Raw genomic sequence first — 21,574 nt, 5'->3', positions numbered from 1 at the left:
TAAGGTTGTCACGATACCAGTATCGCGGTACTCAGAGAGAAACAAAACATGTAGTGTCCTCAATTTCCTGAGGAAAACCCTGCTAATTTTGGAAACAAACAGCCTTATGTTGTGATCCAGAATCCCATTTCTCTTTTCCAAGCTACTGCACACAATATTGTACATACAGTAGGTTTATAAAGGACCAAAGAGTTCAGTCTGCTTTTGCGTTTGCCTTTTTGCCGATGCTCATGCTATCATAGTATCGCGATACTGGTGACAACCCCATGGAGCACAGTGGAGATCTTTAGTGAAAAGACTAGTATGAGATACAGGACAATTCCAAAGTGGCGCTGAGAATTAGATTTTTCCCTTAAAATGTATGCCAAACATAAACCATTGATTTCAAAGTTTAACAAACCATACTCTTTTACAAACTATGCACAAGAAATACTTTTAACAATTTACATTAAACATTTTTACAAAAACACATTTACTGGAAGAACTGTGTAGACGCAATGTTTGGCAACAGAATTTCGATAAAATCAGTTTATATGACCACGTTTTCCAAATATGTGTTACATATCTGCTCTAAATTAAGATTCAAAGATGTCTGCAGAAAGAATGAGGTGTCAGCTATGACATGGCACCTTGAGTTCGAAAAAATCTATTTGTGTTATTGAACAGTAAGTGAACTGGTCCGGTCCGGACCAAATCTGAACCAATCATGGACGTCTATGTATGGGTCAAATTAAGGTCGGTCCAGATGTCTATGGATGTTGAAATCAAGGCCAGGGCGGACTGACCAAATTTCAGCGTCTGCGGATGTCCGATGTTGGTCGATGCTCAACGCGTGAGGTTGCTGTATACAGTAAATGGAAAGAGAGGGGGCACATGGGTAGAGGTGACATTAATATATAAATATGAGAGAGAGCGAAGAGCGAAAGAGAGAGAGAGTCCAGACCTTTTACGCTCTTGCTTTGACCACCAGACGACAGAAAGAGGAAAAACAGTCCGCGGAACATAACAGTATGCCAGCGGAAGGGAGGACAGTAGCATGTGGTTTGTGACTATGACTTCTCATTGTAGTCAATTCAAATTGTACTTAATATAATATTCTTCTAAAAATTACCATTAGACTTCTCCCCATCTCATGTTTCCCTCACAACTTCGACTCTTTGAATCCTGAAACTTGAAGGTATACGTAGATTTTATTAAAACCACCCTGCCAAGCTGAAGTCGTTCAAATAGGGAGAAATAGGAAGAGGAAAATGCCTTGCCATTCCTGGGAGTAAATCCAGTGACAGTTTAGAGCTCTTCCTGATCTGCAGGCTTTATGACCAGCGTACATCTCAAGTTTAGCAGGGAGGGAGGGTCCCTTCCCATTCCCTTCCTCTCCCTTTCCCAGTAATCCCAGACAAATTCCCTAAGAAGACACGTTGACAAAACGTGCTTGGCTCTCCTAATGCCGAGCGCCGTCTGATCAAATCCAGATGAGGTAATGTAAACACCATCTCACAATTTATTTTCCTAAACAGTTAAGTCCCTGTTCTCTCTGAGATATAATTTGATAACAACCTCCAATGAGGCCTTGGATCCAGAGGGGGGGGGGGGAGAGGACATGCGAAACCTGACAGCGGTTCCTGAGCTCTGCCAACAAAATGATTTACACACCAGCCGAAAACAGCCCACAGACTAGCAGTGTGGTCAGATGAGCTCTGCCGGGTCTGGACTGGATTTATAGGCTGCTATCACTACACAGTCAGAGTCTGGGAGTTTAATAGCATCAGAAACCTCCCTTCTCTGCCTATAACACTGAATACACACAATCGAAAGGTCTTGACATACAACCGGATAAAACCACTTGTGTAAGGAAGATCTCAGAGAGCCATGCGACCTAAACAGATGTGGGGCTCAGTCTTCCCAATCTGTTTTCTTCTTCCAGGATCATCACCTGTCGCTCCCCTCACAACGCACCGCTTGTAGTGTATGCAGTACTCGTATGTCATGGCCAGAGCAGAGGGTTACTCCGGAGCACCATGAGAGCACAGCAGACACGGCTGGTCAAGGCCGTGTCACCAAGTTGAGTGGTCCAGCTGTCTGGCCTTCACATACACCCAACCGGCAAGAGCCCCTGCCCCCCGCCTCCGTTCCCTGTCCAGCTCTCACACCACAATACTCCCTTTCCCTCACAGCTTTTTGCAAATGCAATAGAGTTTTGTTTTTTTACTGGGTTGATAGCGAAGCATCAAAGACAGGCCAGGAGGTTTTCTCAAAAAGAGCGAGGTCACGATTGCAGTGTAACGTAGTAAACGTAATGAGGAGTTGGATAGCTTGTGAGCCAATAAGTAAGCCCAGTGAGCATTCTTATTTTTTGGCAATACAGCCATAAGACAAAAACATTTTTACACGCTGAATAAATATAGGAAATCGAACCCTTCTTCAAAATGTTTGATTCTCCAACATATATATATATTCTAATGAAAGATGTAAAAAACATTATGGCTTGTGAAACAAAGGAACCTCTCAGTAGACGAGAGAAAAAGACAAAAAAATCCCTCTTCTGAAAAATATCAGTTGGATTGTGAGACAGAGGAAGGGTCAAATTTTGCGGATACAAAAGGGTCCGTCTTGCCGCTGTTAAGAGCATCTTCCTAAGTGTTCTCACTTCCTGAAGGGCTTCTGCCAGGCCAGATTCCCATTTCATAGTTTCCACACCGGGCGTCACGTGTTGCGTAGCGATGGAATGTTTGAGAGGGTGACAGGGGCTACGTCCTGCTGAACGAGGATAGAGATAACCCTTACTCTATCACAACAGCAGAGGCAGAATGAGCCAATAAAACATATGACCCCTGAACTTTACAGCATGAATGGATGTAAACAGAAGAAAAGCCTCTGTGGAGGACCTCGCCCTACAATCAACATGGGCCTGGCTGGGCCGCACTGAAATATCATGAAATCACAACAACCATACCATGCATGTGGGAGGCAGAGACGACTGATGTCGATAGATGAACAATGAATAGATCATGGAAATTATTGACATGGTACACTGGTATGGAAACTATAAAGATCTTATCAACACTTGACAGATCATTTACCTCACTAACTATTCTGGAGCATTATCCAGTAGCAAACTCCTCAGATGGGATTCTATTTTAGCCTGGACCCAGATCAGGTTGTGCTCCATTTGTGTTCTTTTCAAGCCAAACATAGTTTGTTACAATGATTTGGCTAATTCTATTCTAGGGTGATTCCTCACGAAACTAGAACAAAACAGGACCAGGATTTTGATTTTGTTCACGAAATGTCATCGATAGAAAGGATCTTTTGGAGAAAGGATTGTTGACATATATTAGACATTTGTATCTTAAAGCACAAGTGAGAAATAATTAATTGAAGTTGGAACATTTGTCTTACCCAGGCCTCCTTTAAGACAACATAATGATTCATCTGTATTTATTTATTTTTTTAACCTTTATTTATCCAGACGAGTCAATTAAGAACAAATTCTTATTTACAATGACGGCCTGGTGCATCAAGGGAAATATTTATGTAATAAAGCTTTACCAATTGCCCTGTAATATAAGTCCAATTTTCTAACATTAATATGCAAATATTGAAAAAATGAAACATTCATATTTTTTGTTGAACATAATATACAGTGCATTCTTAAAGTATTCTGGCCCATTAACTTTTTCCACATTTTGTTATGTTACAGCCTTATTCTAAAATGGATAAAATAAAATAAAATCCTCATCTATCTACACACAATAGCCCATAATGAAAAAGTAAAAACATTTACATAAGTATTCAGATCCTTTGCTATGAGACTAGAAATTGAGCTCCAATGATCATCCTTGAGATGTTTCTACAACTTGATTGGAGTCGGCCTCCCGGGTGGCGCAGTGGTCTAGGGCACTGCATCGCAGTGCTAACTGCGCCACCAGAGTCTCTGGGTTCGCGCCCAGGCTCTGTCGCAGCCGGCCACGACCGGGAGGTCCGTGGGGCGACGCACAATTGGCATAGCGTCGTCCGGGGTAGGGAGGGTTTGGCCGGTAGGGATATACTTGTCTCATCGCGCTCCAGCGACTCCTGTGGCGGGCCGGGCGCAGTGCGCGCCAACCAAGGGGGCCAGGTACACGGTGTTTCCTCCGACACATTGGTGCGGCTGGCTTCCGGGTTGGAGGCGCGCTGTGTTAAGAAGCAGTACGGCTGGTTGGGTTGTGCTTCGGAGGACGCATGGCTTTCGACCTTCGTCTCTCCCGAGCCCGTACGGGAGTTGTAGCGATGAGACAAGGTAGTAATTACTAGCGATTGGATACCACGAAAATTGGGGAGAAAATGGGATAAAAATTCAAAATAAAAATAAAATAAAAACTTAATTGGAGTCCACCTGTGGTAAATTCAATTGATTTGACATGATTTGGAAAGGCACACACCTATCTATATAAGGACTCACAGTTGACAGTGCATGTCAGAGCAAAAACCAAACCATGAGGTTGAAGGAATTCTCTGTAGAGCTCCGAGACAGAGTTGTGTTGAGGTACAGATTTGGGGAAGGGTACCAAAAAAATATCTGCAGCATTGAAGGTCCCCAAGAACACAGTGGCCTCCATCATTCTTAAATGGAAGAAGTTTGGAACCACCAAGACTCTTCTTAGAGGTGGCCGCCCGGCAAACCTGAGCAATCGGGGAGAAGGGCCTTGGTCAGGGATGTGACCAAGAACCCGATGGTCACTGACAGAGCTCCAGAGTTCCTCTATGGAAAATGGGAGAAACCTTCCAGATGGACAACCATCTCTGCAGTACTCTGCAGTGGCCAGACGGAAGCCACTCCTCAGTTAAAGGCACATGACAGCCCGCTTGGAGTTTGGCAAAAGTCACCAAAAGAACTCAGACCATGAAAAACAAGACTCTCTGGTCTGATGAAACCAAGACTGAACTCTTTGACCTGAATGCCAAACGTCATGTCTGAAGGAAACCTGGCACTATGCCTACGGTGAAGAATGGTGGTGGCAGCATCATGCTGTGGGGATGTTTTTCAGCGGCAGGGACTGGGAGGCTAGTCAGGATCGAGGGAAAGATGAACAGAGCAAAGTACATAGAGATACTTGATGAAAACCTGCTCCAGAGTGCTCAGGACCTCAGACTCGGGCGAAGGTTTACCTTCCAACAGGACAATGACCCTAAGCACACAGCCAAGACAACGCAGGAGTCAAGTCTTTGAATGTCCTTGAGAGGCCCAGCCAGAGGCCGGACTTGAACCCGCTCTAACATCTCTGGAGAGACCTGAAAATAGTTTTGCAGCGACACTCCCCATCCAACCTGACAGAGCTTGAGAAGATCTGCAGAGAATAGGAGAAACTCCCCAAATACAGGTGTGCCAAGCTTGTAGCATCATACCCAAGAAGACCCAAGGCTGTAATCACTGCCAAAGGCGCTTCAACAAAGTACTAAGTAAAGGGTATGAATACTTACGTAAATGTAATCAGTTTTTTATTTTGAATAGATTTGCAAACATTTATAAAAACCTGTTTTTGCTTTGTCACTATGGGGTATTGTGTGTAGATTGATTTAATGCATTTCAGAATAAGGCTGTAACGTAACGCGTAAAAAATCAAGGGGTCGGAATATTTTCCAAATGCACTGTCCACTACAGGCATTTCAAAGTTCCAGAGTAGGTGGGCTCTCTGCTAGTTTTAAAGTTATGGTGTATTTTACAGAGAAATTGGCATAGTAGGCAATCACAGCCCTCCTTTTACTTGTATCATTGGACATCCTGCAAATTCTCAGCAGAGGATGGCCAATTTGAATCCATTTTCACATTCACTCTGTTGGTAATGCTTACAAAAATGGATTATAACTCTAAAAGTAGCAGAGATCCCACTCTGGAACTTTGGGTATATTATGTTCAACAAGATCTTGAAAAATGTACCAATGTATGTTTATATTTTTTTACATTCATAATTTAATGTAAAACTGTTTTATTGAAATCAAGATACTACAGAGCAAGAGGTAAAGCTTCACATGACACCAATTGTTGCTTTGTGACACCTACAGATGAAACATTATCGTGTCTTGAAGGAGGCCTAGGTAGGACAAAATGTCACAAATGGTCCAACCTCAATTATTTATTTCTCAATTGTGCTTTAACATACAAATGTCAAATATGCCAACAATCAATTGTCAACAAACAATTGATTATGAAAATCCTGTTTTGTAGTTTGAGGAATCACCCTCTACCTGAAAATATAATTCAGTGGTCTGTGAGCCTATCAGTGACAGGTCAGAAGATCAGAGGTCACTCACCTGGAAGTCCTCCAGGGGGAACTGCAGCATGTCCCGGAGGACATCACTGAGGATCTGGGTCTTCCTCTGGACCAGCACACTCTCATAGTCCAGCGGCTCAATCACCTTGGGCTTCACCTGGGGAACAAACAACAAAACGTGCTCTGTTAATATACAGGTATTTATTCAGACACAACAAAGACAGAACAATGTCATCATCCTCACCAGGGAAGTGTAATTTGGGAAATCAAGAAGACAGGCAAAGTGCCGTGAAGTACATTATAAGGCAAGGGAAAACACCATAGCTGTCTGAATATCTAGTCAGTCGGAGGATTTAAGTCACCCCATAGACTATTTAAAGGATCCCTTCTAAATCGAAAGTCTCTCTCTCAAACCCAAGGAGCACTAAAAGTGGAAACTATTGTGCATGTGGAAAGTGGGCTCATTTACCCTAGGTATGGGGGAAATGTGGAGTAAGTGATGCCAGTGTATTGCTCTCCAAGGCCTCAACGGCCTGATTTGACAGAGCACAGCATCTCAATGCACCACAGATGTTATAACATCACTTTGCCATAGCGGAGTAGGATTTCCTCACTCTGAGGCATACATTAGGTAGACCTATCAATTTTAAAACGCTGGTCTGGTGTTGACCAGAGGACTGCTATGAAAAAGGTGGATATCTTTGTTTTAAGGAGGAAACTCTCAGATCTAACACACAACATAAAACATGGCTGAGTCAGATTGTTGATTTCAGCTCAGAAGTGACAGCGGGCCCTGGTCAAAAGTAGTCTACTGTGGGACGCAGTCAATATCGCAAGTTGTGCTCAGAGAATCTGTAGCTGGCTGGGCCCTGTCCTCACACATGCTATCTGTCAGTCCAACCATGACGGTCCTATGAGAGCTCCAGCCTGCAGCTTCCCACATAGAATACATCCGCCTAGCCTAGCTCACAGATGGGAGGATCATTATGACTTCACCTCACTGACAGCTAACACACAGCTCTGTCTCGTCACCGAGGAGCTACAACGCAACACCACAAGTAGGAGCATTGTTACCTTACGTACACAGAATGTCGTGATCTCAAATATGAATCTTTGGACGTCCCCTTCCAACCCATCTGGCTTTATGATTGATATGATTACAGTTAGCTAAAATATCGGAACGCTGTATAAATGGACTTTCAGGTATTTTGAAAACAGCCTTGTTGTTCATGTCAACATAATGCCTTGCGCAGATAGGAATGTTGATTTCATTCCAGAGGAAACGAACTGTAGCCTTTGTCTCACGTAACGTCTTCTGCTTGGACAAGTTGTACCACAACAGGCAGTTGAATAATTACATAAGCTACAAACCACATCCATTAGTTCCAATGAAAAAGGTCCACTGAACTATCTGAATAACCGAAAACAGAGGTGACATATGATTCTGTTGAATTTGTGGTAGGCTACATCACGGTAGTGTATACGACACAAGTCAGATCTCCCCTCATCAAGCAGTAAGAACACAGTGGCCACAGAGACACAGAACACTTGCGATGCCCATGCCTCAACGCTCTCACCAGCTCCACTACAACTCTGAAGCCTGTGGTGTTGATCTCAGAGAGATAGTGAGGTGTGAAGCGTGTTACAAGCCAGGTCTTGGGGTTGAGCTCTAGTACAGTTTGCTTGTTGCGTCGACATCTGGGCCTGATAATACGAAGTATGATCTCAGAGGGAGAGTCTTGGAAATGGACCAGTTTTAAGACGTGTTTCTAGCGGCCATGCTAATAACACAGCCAGCACCTATCAACGTTGACTGGTGAGATCCGTGTTCGTGTCCCTCTCACAGTCACAGTCCAGAGGATCAGTGGAAGACAGTGAGGAGCAGGGTTCCTTCCTGGCTGCTACCAGCCTCTGAGGGATCATCAGACATTCTCCAGTTCGGAGGAGCGACGACGGCTTACGCACGCATGAACACACACCTACCCCCGAAGAACATGTCATGCACACAAAAGTGCCCAAACATACCTGCAGCGAGGTGTCACACGAAAGGCATGCGCGCACACACACACACTCACGCTCTGACACACTGAGACAAGGGGAGGAATGACGTCGGAAGTCACGCTCTGCACTCAAGCAGACAGGCCAGGTGAGTCAGGATATTACAGATGAACAGCTCAGCGGGATTACAGACGAACAGGAGATAACAGTCCGACAGACTACCGGTGTGTGTGTTCATTCTGTCAGCTGATAACTCCACATCGTTATGATCACAGAGCAGAGTCGCTGATTTGTGAAGGGCCCCACACCTACAGTACACACAGGTAACCCGTCAGAGACAGCTACTGTAAAGCTATATAACATCACAGAGCTACCTCTCCTGAACCCAGGTATTAACCTGTTCATCGCCTGCTGCATTCTTTGAGACCCAAACCCGCCTGTAAGTCAGTGACCGTTCATTGAATATGACAGTTATGTTCACTGTACATGGGTACACTATTAGCCCAAAAGGAGACAATACTGTTGGAACCTCATTACAGGGATTTCCCCACACACCCTCTGGGTAGGACACACCTGGGGGGGTCAGGTGACTGCTGCCTGATTTTACAACAATAAGTCAACCATCAGCCTACAGTCGCTAACAATATTCTACACACTAGGAATAAAAATACACTAAAAGCTTGTTGCGTTCAGTACATGGATTTGAAGAGAACTAGTACACACGTGTCCTACTTTATCAATATCGGAACTACTGTAACGATATCACTTTACCACCCCACAAGTCCTCATCCAACATGAAAATCATTGTATTCATTGCATTCTGAAAGTTCAGACCCCTTCCCTTTATCCACATTTTGTTACGTTACAGCCTTATTCTGAAATGGATTCAAATGTTTTCCTCATCAATCTAGACACAATACTTCATAATGACAAAGCAAAAGCAGGTTTTTAGAAATGTTTGCAAATGTACTTAAAAGAACAAGTTAAATGAAATATCTTATTTACATAAGGTTTCAGACCCTTTTATGAGACTCGAAATTGAGCTCAGGTGCATCCTGTTTCCATTGATCATCCTTGGGAGAGGTTTCTACAACTTAATTTGAGTCCACCTGTGGTAAATTCTATTGATTGGACATGATTTGAAAAGGCACACACAGCTGTCTATATAAGGTCCCACAGTTGACAGTGCATGTCAGAGCAAAAACCAAGCCATGGTTGGAATTGTCCGTAGAGCTCCGAGACAGGATTGTGTCGAGGCACAGATCTGGGGAAGGGTGGCACAATTTCTGCAGCATTGAAGGTCCCCAAGAACAGATGTGGCCTCCATCATTCTTAAATAGAAGACGTTTGGAACCACCAAGACTATTCCTAAACTGAGCAATCGGGGGAGAAGGGACTTGGTCAGGGAGGTGACCAAGAACCCGATGGTCACTCTGACAGACCTCCAGAGTTCCTCTGTGGAGATTGGAGAACCTTGCACCAATCAGGCCATTATGGTAGAGTGACCAGAGGGAAGCCACTCCTCAGTAAAAGGCACATGACAGCCCGCTTGGAGTTTGCTATAAGGCACCTAAATACTCTGACCATGAGAAACAAGATTCTCGGATCTGATGAAACCAAGATTGAACTTCATGGCCTGAATGCCAAGCATCACGTCTGGAGGAAACCTGGTATCATCCCTACAGTGAAGCATGGTGGTGGCAGCATCATGCTATGGGGATGTTAATCAGCGGCAGGGACTGGGAGACTATTCAGGTGCGAGGGAAAGATGAACGGAGCAAAGTACAGAGAGATCCTTGATGAAAGCCTGCTCCAGAGAGCTCAGGACCTCGGACTGGGGCCGAAGGTTCATCTTCCAACAGGACAACGACCCTAAGAGCACAGCCAAGACAACGCAGGATTAGCTTCGGGACAAGTCTCTGAATGTCCTTGAGTGGTCCAGACAGAGTCCAGATTTTAACCCAATCGAACATCTCTGGAGAGACCTGAAAATAGCTGTGCAGCGACGCACCCCATCCAACCTGACATAGCTTGAGGATCTGCAGAGAAGAATGGGAGAAATTTCCCAAATACAGGTGTTTCAAGCTTGTAGCGTCATACCCAAGAAGACTCAATGCTGTAATCGCTGCCAAAGGTGTTAAAACAAAGTACTGAGTAAAGGGTCTGAATACTTAACTGTGATTTCAGTTTTGTTGAGGTTTTTTCTTGCAACATTTTTGAAAAACCTGTTTTTGCTTTGTCATTATGGGATATTGTGTGTAGATTGAGGATGGAAAAAACTAAATCTATTTTAGAATAAGGCTGTAACGTAACAAAATGTGGAAAAAGTCAAGGGGGCTGAAAACTTTCCAAATGCACTGTAACTGTGGCTTGACATTTCAGATGATTGGAGGCTAAATGAGTTGTAATAACCTTATTGTTAGGTGTCTTCCTCCTCTCACCATTGATGAATTCCTCAGCCTACAAACTCTGCCTCATGACTAAAATCTTGCCTATTCTCAGCCTTCCTCCCACCATCCACATCACATAAGTGTTGAGGTTTTTCATATGCCTTTGTCAGGGACCATACGAGCCTGTTCAGCCAAACCACAGAGTAAGCATCGGATATGAAAATGTCTATTCACTGACTGGAGCCCAGTCATTTTCACTCCCTCAGCAATGACCACAGTCCAGTCCACTGCTTTACCAACAACCGTGTTCCTCCTACTGTACAATACAGCCTCCACTATATTATTTTAGACTTGGTGATAATAGTACATAACCTCCTAATTCTTCCTGTAGATTACGTGTCAAAGTCAACTCCCGCGGGCCGGAGCCCATTCAATGCGGCACGGGAGGTTTGAGTAAAACATTTATTTGAAAAAAATCTCCCTGAAATGTCTAAAACCAAATTGAAATTGTATAGAAATGATATTGGACCTATATTTTATATAGTCTCTACACTCTTTTCAGGTTGCTAAGAAACCAAAACGAAAGCTGGATAGTAAGGAAGCATAGACAATTCCAAAAATGAGTGTCCAGAGGGCCGCACTGATGCGGCCCGCAGAAATAATGAGTTTGACACCCCTGCTGTAGAGATTTGCAAATCAAACGCCTGTTGAGGGCTACCAGAGACATACCATAAACAATGGGTAGTGAGGCTCAGTAATAACATGGTTAAATAGTGAATATGATTTGAAACAGAAGGATAACTATCCCTTACTCAAAACAAGTGCCTCTGGGAAACCTTTTGATATGAAATGACAGTTCCACATTTGCAGTAACCAAAGCCTTGCAATTATAGGACAATCAGTCCAAAGGAGTATAACATAGCTATTACTTAATCTCTCACATCTGGATATTAGCTTCATAAACAAACCACAAACCCTTGAAGAGAAAGAGTTAACAAATAGCTGCTTCTGGAGCCAAATCTTCCAAGTCCAACTCTCTACCCCTCTGACAGCTGTGTTTCCCCAGGCCTTGGCTCCCATCCCTCTCTACCTCTCACTACACTACTGCTGCACACTGGAACAATGGTGATCTGTGATGCCTTTATATTAGATACAGTTGCTATTTCACTTTGATTAAAATATGCTGTTAAATGACCGTTTAGGACAAATCGGATGAAAAGTTCAACCTGCCGTGGATTAAACAGTACTTCTTATTATGTTTGACTTTTGAGCTTAAGGGGCAAATAGGGAACTTTTATGAGTGGTATACACCACAGTAATTACCCTCTCAAGAATGCAATTCACTGCCTTGGTCTTGTCCATGCAGCTAATTTAGCACCAGCAGAGTCCAACGTTCCTCTCCAGTGGCACACACAAAGCACTTTGAAATGTGAGCCTGCACCATTGTGTAGAATAATTGAGATCTGAGCGGATTTTTAGACTAGCCATGAAGCTGCATGGCAGTGCAAGGCCAGCTCAGAGCTTCCAAGCGCCTGACCTGCTTCACACAACAGTTTCGCTACAAGTACGCCACAACAAGCAACACTTAAGAGTGCTACAGCTGTATATTACTCTAAACCATATCCTTGACAGTACTGCTGAAATGTGATGAACACAACCGTTTCAGCTCCTACTTCGAGTTTCCAAAGTAAACTTAAAACATGTGGTAAGGAAATTTAGTAACTTTTAGTGTCTCAACAAAAACCATGGCTAAGTAACCCCCCATGCCGTGACTTACCACCACCTGTGGCACCGCCTCCACCTCCGCCTCGGCTCCAGCCAAGCTCTTGTACTGCTGTGGTGACTCGATCACCAGCTCCTTTTTAGGACCTTTGTTAGCCCTTCCTTGCATTGTCAACAGCTGTGGCCACAAATCTCCTCACTAGATCCCAAAGAGCAGCAACAGGCAGCCAGCATGTCCAATGGAGAAATGCCTTATGCAGGGTAACGTTAGGGAAGTTCTCCAGAACCCCTATAGCTCTCTTCAGGCACCAACTCCCCTCTCTCAGACTACTCTGTCTGAATGTCTGAGCCTCCCAGTCCTAGACTCACACCCAGGCTACAGAGAGAGGAGCCCCTCCCACACTCAGCTGTGCCTCCTGGCTGGGGGAGTTACAGCCTTCACACACACACACTTGTGCTTCACACACTCCTCCTCCTGCAGCCTGACCCCCTCACCATCCACCTGCACTCTAATGACAAAAGGCTGACAACGACAGACAAAGACGCATTCCATTCCACTGGTCTTCTAGTCCAACCAGGGAGTGTCCGGTCCACCACTCCACGACTTCTGTAAGACAGCTGCAAATAGAGCAGCTTCCCATTTCAGCATGACGAACAACAAAGAGAGAAGCAAGCGAGACTATAATAGACACGGAGACTGGAATAGTGTACCATCGTCAACATAGCCCATGTCATTTATTCAAGGAATTAAAAATAACATCTGGAGAATTCATATCTCACAGGATAGTAGACGCAGCAGCACTGATGAGGAGTGATTTTCCCCATGTCAACATCAGTTAAGCTGCTAGAATCGGCTCCTCAGATTGAGTTTGTCGTGAGTACCTCAGAAAACATCTTTTACAAATCCTGAGTGACCCACATAAACTGCCATCTAAACAGTGAACACTAAGTTCGTTCTCTCCTGTTCCCACTCAGTTTGAAACTCTTTGGTACTCAGTTTGAAACTGATTGAAAGTCAGTTTTCAACTGAAGATGAACTCTTGAATTAAATGAAATGTGGCAACTTATTTGATGATACTAGTGTCTACCGACGGAATCCCTCACTTCCAGATATACAGTATGAGTAAACAAGTCACCAGTTTGTATCTGTCCATTGTATGTAGCGCTGGGATGTAATCTTTTTGTGTCCAACTGCTTCTTGGTTGTCACAGGGCCTTGCCAGGGCCTCGGACAAGGAGATTATGCTTGTCTCCTGTCTGTACGAACCTCTGGTTGTTGATCCATCTGCCGGAGAGGCATTCCATGGCTAACATAGCCCTGCTAACCCACCTCCGTGTAGGGTCGACCCTTCAGATTCCTCAGTGGGCCACAGCAGGGAGGATGTTATCTTTTCGTGGTTGTGTCAGAGCTCAGCGTGAGGGCCTCAGTGGGGACTACAGCTGTTCCCATCCAACTATCACCTCCCCCCTTCTGGCCCCCACAGTTAACCCCCGTCCCACACTTGACAGCTCACGTGCTGGAGCCCCAGGCTGTGAAATGGGGCTCCACAACCTTCTTCCAGCCTCACCTAGGTTCAAGGCACAGAGACTCTGGGAGAAGGACTGGAGAACATGACAGGAACAGGATTCATGACAGGTTCCACAGTGGAATGAGTTACAAGTCTGTCTTCCTGAGGGCAACAAGTGTCAGCGCTCTCTGGGTTCCACCGAGCAGCAGTGAGTCAGAGTTCCTGTCTCTGATAAACACCCTCTGCGACGTCAATTTGGTGCAAGACTGTCATTACTCATACTACTAAACAACCATTGCTCATTATGTTTTACAGTATGCATTTCCATTAAAAAGGACCCATGAGCACCATCATGTGAAATGTATGGGAGCATATCAAATGAAAGCTAAAGAGTCCATGTTTTGGGGGAAATGAAGGCAGAGATTAGTTGGTTCATTTTTCTTACCTTCTGTAAGTTTAAGAAATATTGCCGTTACCAAAAACCCACATATATTTAAGATATTTCCCTCACGAGGAACGAGGAAAATGAAAGCTCACAGAAATAAGTAATGATAGATCTACCAATTATAGTGATTTTACTGATTTTTGTTTGTGAATTATTAAGTTGCCTAAATCCCTGCTGTTTCTATCTTCCCTGCGATCTGCCCTGTCTGAAACTGCGAGGAGAAACAGCGTAGCCTACGTTGCTACCATAACAAAGACTTAAGCCGGTGTCAGTAACGTCGAGCATAGTGGTCTCTATCACAGGTGAAGGATATTTTAAACAAACATTTCTACAAGCAGTACGACAGCTTTGCTAAAAGGGTGCAAAGCTGTACTAAAGGCAAAGGATGGCTACTTTGAAGAATCTCAAATTTAAATCTATTTTGATTTGTTTAACACACTTTTTTAGTTATTACATGATTGCATATGTGTTATTTCATAGTTTTGATGTCTTCACTATTATTCTACAATGTAGAAAATAGTAAAAATAAAGAAAAACCCTTTAATGAGTAGGCGTGTCCAAGCATTTGACTGGTACTGTGTATTTTTTTTACTGTTGCAAGTTAGAATAGTAGAATACAAAAAAGGTACAATTTTAAAATGTGATATACACACACGTCGTATGCAGACCCACAAGCAACCGCGGCCCCTCATGATGAGTTCAGATGTGTGGTCCCCACCCCCATCAAAGTTGCCCATCCCTGTTCTACGCACATGTTGTTGATAATAAAATATGTTCTCCTAGCAGTTGCCAATAAAACAAGTCCTAAATGGAAGGAATTGTTTGTCATCTGTAGCCCCATGAAATCAGCTCAATAACTCAATGCATGCACACACTCCTGCTGCATAATATGCATTCACCTGTATTGTGAATAGGCCTAGGCTACATCCTGATTTACCCAGTTTATCAATAGAGATTTACCTTTCAAATAAATGATTACCATTATGTTGTTTTGTAGTTACATTGTTTTTACCAGAGTCAAAATGATTGCTACAACTACGCCACATTGATTGTAACATGTATTCATTTATGCATACACGGCTACCTCTAAAACATGTAATAATATTTAATTCAATAGATGCCCAACGATTGAACAGAGCAGTAGCTGAGTTTATCTGTCTGGATCAAGTGCCATTCTGTGACTTTGTCTAATAAGCCTTCTTTCTTTTGTTGTGGTATCGAGTATCGTGATACTAGACCTGGTATTGAAGTCAAAACACTAGTGAGTAGAACACAGCAGAGTACAGTTCAATACAGTATATTGTACTGTACAGAACTCTACTGCACCGAACTCTACTCTGCTTTGCTGTGCGGTATTGTACTCTACTGTGCGGTATTGTACTCTACTGTGCGGTATTGTACTCTACTGTGCGGTATTGTACTCTACTGTGCGGTATTGTACTCTACTGTGCGGTATTGTACTCTACTGTGCGGTATTGTACTCTACTGTGCGGTATTGTACTCTACTGTGCGGTATTGTACTCTACTGTGCGGTATTGTACTCTACTGTGCGGTATTGTACTCTACTGTGCGGTATTGTACTCTACTGTGCGGTATTGTACTCTACTGTGCGGTATTGTACTCTACTGTGCGGTATTGTACTCTACTGTGCGGTATTGTACTCTACTGTGCGGTATTGTACTCTACTGTGCGGTATTGTACTCTACTGTGCGGTATTGTACTCTACTGTGCGGTATTGTACTCTACTGTGCGGTATTGTACTCTACTGTGCGGTATTGTACTCTACTGTATTGTACTGCACTCTACTGTGCTGCGCTGTGATGTCCAAACTTGTGAAACATGAGGAGAATGATATTCATATCCATAATGATGTATTTCTGTTACCAAAGTTTGCATGTGCACAGTTTTTCCACCAAATTTGTTTTTGTAAATGTTTTAGTGGAAATTGTGCATAGCCGTGTGGTTTGTTAAACTTCTAAAACAATGTTTTTTGTTTGGCATACATTTTAAAGTCAAAGCAAAGCAAGTCAAAGCATTACGTGTAATTGCCCTGATGCAATGCAAGGACACCACATTTTGTTGACAAAATTATTTTTTCGATGTTGACTCTACATAGCGAACAACCAAGTTGCGGACAAGTACAGTAATCTAGCTACTCCTACTGCTGCCCGCCACAATTCCATGAGGAATTTCATCAGACATCCTTTGAAACACCCACTTGTTCATTATGTCACGCTCTAAGCCGAATCCAAATGAATTACTGTGTGGTTAATATCGATTGTGACATCAAATCAAATAAAATTGTATTTGTCACATGCACAATAGGTGTAAACCTTACTGTGAAATGCTTACAAGCCCATAACCAACAACGCAGTTCAAGAAATAGAGTTAATAAAATAGACTAAATCAAGTTGAAAAAAACGTATAAAATCAAAATGTAAGGTATTTTCTTAACAATAACAACGCTTACTTTAGTGGGTACGGGGTACCGGTACTGATAATAAACAGCGAGTAGCAGCAGTGTAAAAACAAAAAAAGGGGGGGGGGTCAATGTAAATAGTCCAGGTATCCATTTGATTAGTTGTTCAGCAGTCTTATGGCTTGGGTGTAGTAGCTCTTAAGGAGCCTTTTGGTCCTAGACTTGGCACTCCAGTACCGATTTCCGTGCGGTAGCAGAGAGAACAGTCCATGACTTGGGGGACTGGAGTCATTGACAATTTTACATTTACAAATCAGCATGTAAACAGTTCTTAAACAGTAATGGCAGTCATGCGGTGAAAGACTCCTAGATCCTGGATTGCACATTCAAACGAACACAGCACCCAGGACACAGTGGACTAATTGTATATTAGTCAAGCAGAAACAACCAGATATCAGCTCTGATGCCTAATTGTTTAGTTATTCTATATGAGGAACAATAACACATTAACAGTCCATGACGTTGATCAGAGAGCTGTAATGTGTTTATACATGGACAGGAGTCAGGATCTGCCGGTTCCACCCCCTGCTCCTATCTGCAACAGAGAGAGATAATGTACTGTAGAGGACTTCAAAAGACATTCCCTCCCCCCTCTGCAGTGCAGCTCCGCTACTGTATTCCCACACAGCCTTCAAGTCAACTACACAGAAGGGGGAAAGATTCTGGGTGAATTTGGGGTTTTTGTTATGCTTATTGTTCAGTTTCTACTGAGACCAAGAATCACGCCAGACTAAGTTGAAACAGTGTATCCCTATGATAGGATGTGTATATATATTCCTGAATACATTATAACTACGGTACTATAGGATTGTGAAAGTGCAGAGTAAATACAGAGCTGTTTTCTATTGCATCCATAATGTGTATCTGTATCTTTAAGATATGAAATATATAGAGTGTGATGAAACACAAAGCAGAGCAGGGACAGAAGTCTGCTACAGTTATCGTCATGTTTCATCATTACTGTTGCCCTTTATTTCCACCCAGACATTTTATCCGAAGCACTCTCATTAAGAAGAAAGAGTTGCTTCCTCTACATCAGTCCTAGACTTTTATTGAGTTTCATTCTGCGTCATCCCTGAATCACCTTGTTATCCTTTTCGGGATAAGGGACTTTTATGGCATGAATGTAAATTGCTAGGGCCTATGACACTGCATCTGGCACTAGAGGACGGTTATCAAATTGTGTAATGATAGCAGTGTTTTCATGAGGACTTTGCTTCAGCTCTGTATACCAATGATAGGGTTAGCACATAGTGAAAATCCCTCAACTAATCTCCCTCTTCAGATGATTTAAGCCCTAATACAATGGCTGCCAGGTCTCAGTATGGACTGGTGTTTGCCTAGGCCAAGCTAGCCAGACATCCACACCCAGCTATCCCATTCCGGCCTGAACAGAGCAGGGCTGGAGAGAGCAGGGCTGGGGCGGTGTGTTACATAACAAAGACTTGATGCAATAATTGGGCCTTCTCTTCCCAGTAGGAGCCAGGGGAAAACCAGATGGGTGTAACCCTGGAATGTAACAAAACACACATCCCCTCTTCATCAGAACACACCCTTCCCAGGACCAGCACCCGGGCTGTTTTCACTCCAGTCCCCCCGGGGAGCTCCCAGGCGCCAGGTAAGATGGAGAATTCACACTGACTGCATGGCGATAAGGCAAATCATAATACAGTCAGTGTCAGTCCACATCTACGCCCACTGCTGCTTACGTCAGTACTGTATAAAGAGGTGAGAACAAGAGTCTCATCTCACACAAAGCAGCTGGGAAACAAAACATGACCACAGTAGGGATGGATACAGCACACTATGGCCTTTCCAGCCTCCTCCTCCCTGCATAGATACATGTAGTCTTTTTCGCCCAAGGCCGAACGCAACGCAATGCAATTCTATCGAACAAATGTGTGGCCCGTCAAGTTTGAACAGCTGCACATTGATGTACACAATATTGCTCTCGTCTAGTGTCTCTAGGACTTGTTGCCAGAGCAGGTCATGGTGAAGGAGCCTAGCTAAGTGCTGGAGATAATGTTCTCCTGTCCCAATCAGTGTGTGAGAGAGGGCAACGGAAAGCACCTTAATGTTATTAGCATATCTGGAAACAACTCATTCGAGGCAACTTCACAACGGCCTGAGACACCACACACAGTTACACACAATCATGACAAATCCAAAACATTGCCCTAGCTAGCTAGATAGCTACGTCTGTTGTTATTGAGCTGTGCTTACGGCTAGTGTGTAAAAAGGACAGGGGAGTGATCTGATTGTTTGTCTTCTCTCTGCAGAGAGTTAACGGCACATTGCTTTCATGTGGATGTTCTGGTGAACGCCCAGCCTGTGTGTATAACACTGACTATCTATGGGGTCTGGTCAGAGTTTCCACTTGTAGAAAATAATTATAAGGATGACAGAGGAGGGATTGTATGCCTATAAGGAATTAGGCTAGGATAATATATTATGGTCTTAGCAACGGACATTGCAAATAAATGGTCCTACACCTCGTCCTAACAACATTAAGACAAACACAAGACTAAAGTCAACGTGGTCACCATCTAAAGGAACAACAGCCACATTTGGCTAAGTAATTCAATTTATCCAGTGGAGTAACACTAGGGCTAATTCAGCTATGCTGTACAGCAGGGGTATTCAACTGGGGCCCGAGGTACTGTAGGGGTCCCCAAAAATGAATATTTTATTGTCTATGATGGGTGATTGGAGTTTAACTTTTATTTAAAGTTTTATTTTTAAACTATATGTGTGTACTTTAAAAGAAACGTTTTATTTTACTTACACACAGTTTATTTTTTTAACACATTTTTTAAAAGAGTTAAACTCCAATCACCCGTCATAGACTGTTCTCTCTGCAAGCGGTACCTTCGCCCCAAGTCTAGGTCCAAAAGACTCCTTAACATATTCTACCCCCAAGCCATAAGACTGCTGAACAATTAATCAAATGACCACCCAGACTATTTACATTGATGCCCCCCCCCCCCCCCCCCCCCCCCCCCCCTTTGTTTTTACACTGCTGCTTCTCGCTGTTTATTATCTATGCAGTCACTTTACCCCTACCTACATGTACAAATTAACTAACTAACCTGTACCACCACACATTGAGTTGGTACCGGTACCCCTGTATATAGCCTCGTTATTGTTATTTTATTGTGTTACTTTTTATTCATCTAGTAAACATTTTCTTAATTCTTAACTCTATTTTTTGAACTGCATTGTTGGTTAAGGGCTTGTAAGTAAGAATTTCACGCTAAGTATTCAACATGTGACATTTTTTTGGGGGGGGGGGGGTTGATTTGATGAAAACCTGCTCCAGAGCGTTCAGGACCTCAGACTGGGGAGAAGGTTCACCTTCCAGCAGGACAACGACCCTAAGCACACAGCCAAGACGATTCAGGATCAGTTTTTTATTTTGAATAAATTAGCAAAAATGTCTATACGCCTGTTTTTTTTTCTTTTTTTTCTCCCCAATTTCATGGTATCCAATTGGTAGTTACAGTCTTGTCTCATCACTGCAACTCCCGTACGGACTCGGGAGAGGCCGAAGGTCGAGAGCCATGCGTCATCCGAAACACAACCCAACCTAGCCGCACTGCTTCTTGACACAATGCCCATCCAACCCGGAAGCCAGCCACAGCAATGTGTCGGAGGAAACACCGTACACCTGGCGACCGTGTCAGCGTGCATACACCCGGCCCGCCACACTAGTCGCTAGAGCGCGATGAGACAAGGATATCCCTGCCGGCCAAACCCTCCCTAACCCGGACGACGCTGGGCCAAATTGTGCGCCGCGCCATGGGTCTCATGGGTCTAGTGGCACAGCTAGCACTGCGATGCAGCGCCTTAGATATACAGAGTAATTGAGTCATTAGCCATTTGTTATAAGTGAAAACATTGTTAATCTATTTTTCAAGCATTACTCCTCAACACACCACACGATAAAGCTTATTTTATCATGGCCCAACTTGACGTCACCATTCTCTCTCCCTCTCCTGCTCCCGAAACGACATTCCATTGATAAGAATAGCTGGCACATTTGCTTTTGTGTTGCAATATTGGTTTTGGCCTCAAATCTCCTGGAGATCTAGAGGAGGAAAGGAGCTGTGCACTTGTCAACAGTATGATAAGAATGTAAACATAGTGATGATGTACAACATAGCTAAGTAGCTTAGCAGGAGTGGCAAAGACAAATCATGAAAAACTTAGAGAGCAGAATCCTAATAGCAGTTACCTTTGTCCCCTAAAGGCATCCAACCCCACCCCTGAAGAGCGAGAGATGTGAGTTTCCTAAAGGAAGGAAAAGGGTGCGCTGGTGTAATTAGAGAGGGAGTAAAATAAGAGAACAGTCCAACTCCCAAAACAAACCCCCCTAATAGCATATTGTATGAGTCTGGACCGAAGAACTACCTACTAATAGCCACCCCTATCTCTCTCTGTGTCTGTGTGTGTGTGTGTGTGTGTGTGTGTTTGGCCCACCCAGTGGCTTTTACCCCTTTAACCTTTCCTTTAAATTCCCCCACACAGAGATAATGACTTCAAGCCATGGGGAATGTATAGGACAACACTAATGGTTGACGCCTTTACAGGTTGTGTGGACCAAAATACCTGCTATAAATCAGAAGCATAACAACACGGAGAGCAAAACTCCAGTCCAGGGGACAGGGGATTCCAGTAGGGCTGGTCAATCTGAAACATTGTTTTATGAGGGCAGTCACCAAGGAGATAAACATGCTTCGGTTTCAACCACATTGCATTTCTTCTGACGTCCTATCAGTTACA

At 43.6% G+C, this 21,574-nt stretch overlaps 1 protein-coding gene across 13 annotated transcripts in view; it reads right to left on the bottom strand.

Annotated features, from left to right (window-relative positions):
- Positions 1–21,574, bottom strand: part of LOC129821229 (dedicator of cytokinesis protein 9-like) — a 115,521-nt gene that overhangs the window by 46,350 nt on the left and 47,597 nt on the right. For 11 of the 13 annotated variants that reach the window (XM_055878644.1, XM_055878651.1, XM_055878648.1 and 8 more), the window contains exon 2: positions 6,292–6,408. In XM_055878644.1, the coding sequence (XP_055734619.1) occupies positions 6,292–6,408 (117 nt within the window). Of the gene's footprint in view, positions 1–6,291; positions 6,409–12,416; positions 12,712–21,574 lie in introns of those variants that run through there. The other 2 variants (XM_055878645.1, XM_055878649.1) reach the window with 1 other exon arrangement.

This window comes from Salvelinus fontinalis, chromosome 23, assembly GCF_029448725.1.
Source record: "Salvelinus fontinalis isolate EN_2023a chromosome 23, ASM2944872v1, whole genome shotgun sequence".
NCBI classification, from domain to species: Eukaryota; Metazoa; Chordata; class Actinopteri; order Salmoniformes; family Salmonidae; genus Salvelinus; species Salvelinus fontinalis.
This window is presented reverse-complemented; position numbering and strand designations above follow the sequence as displayed.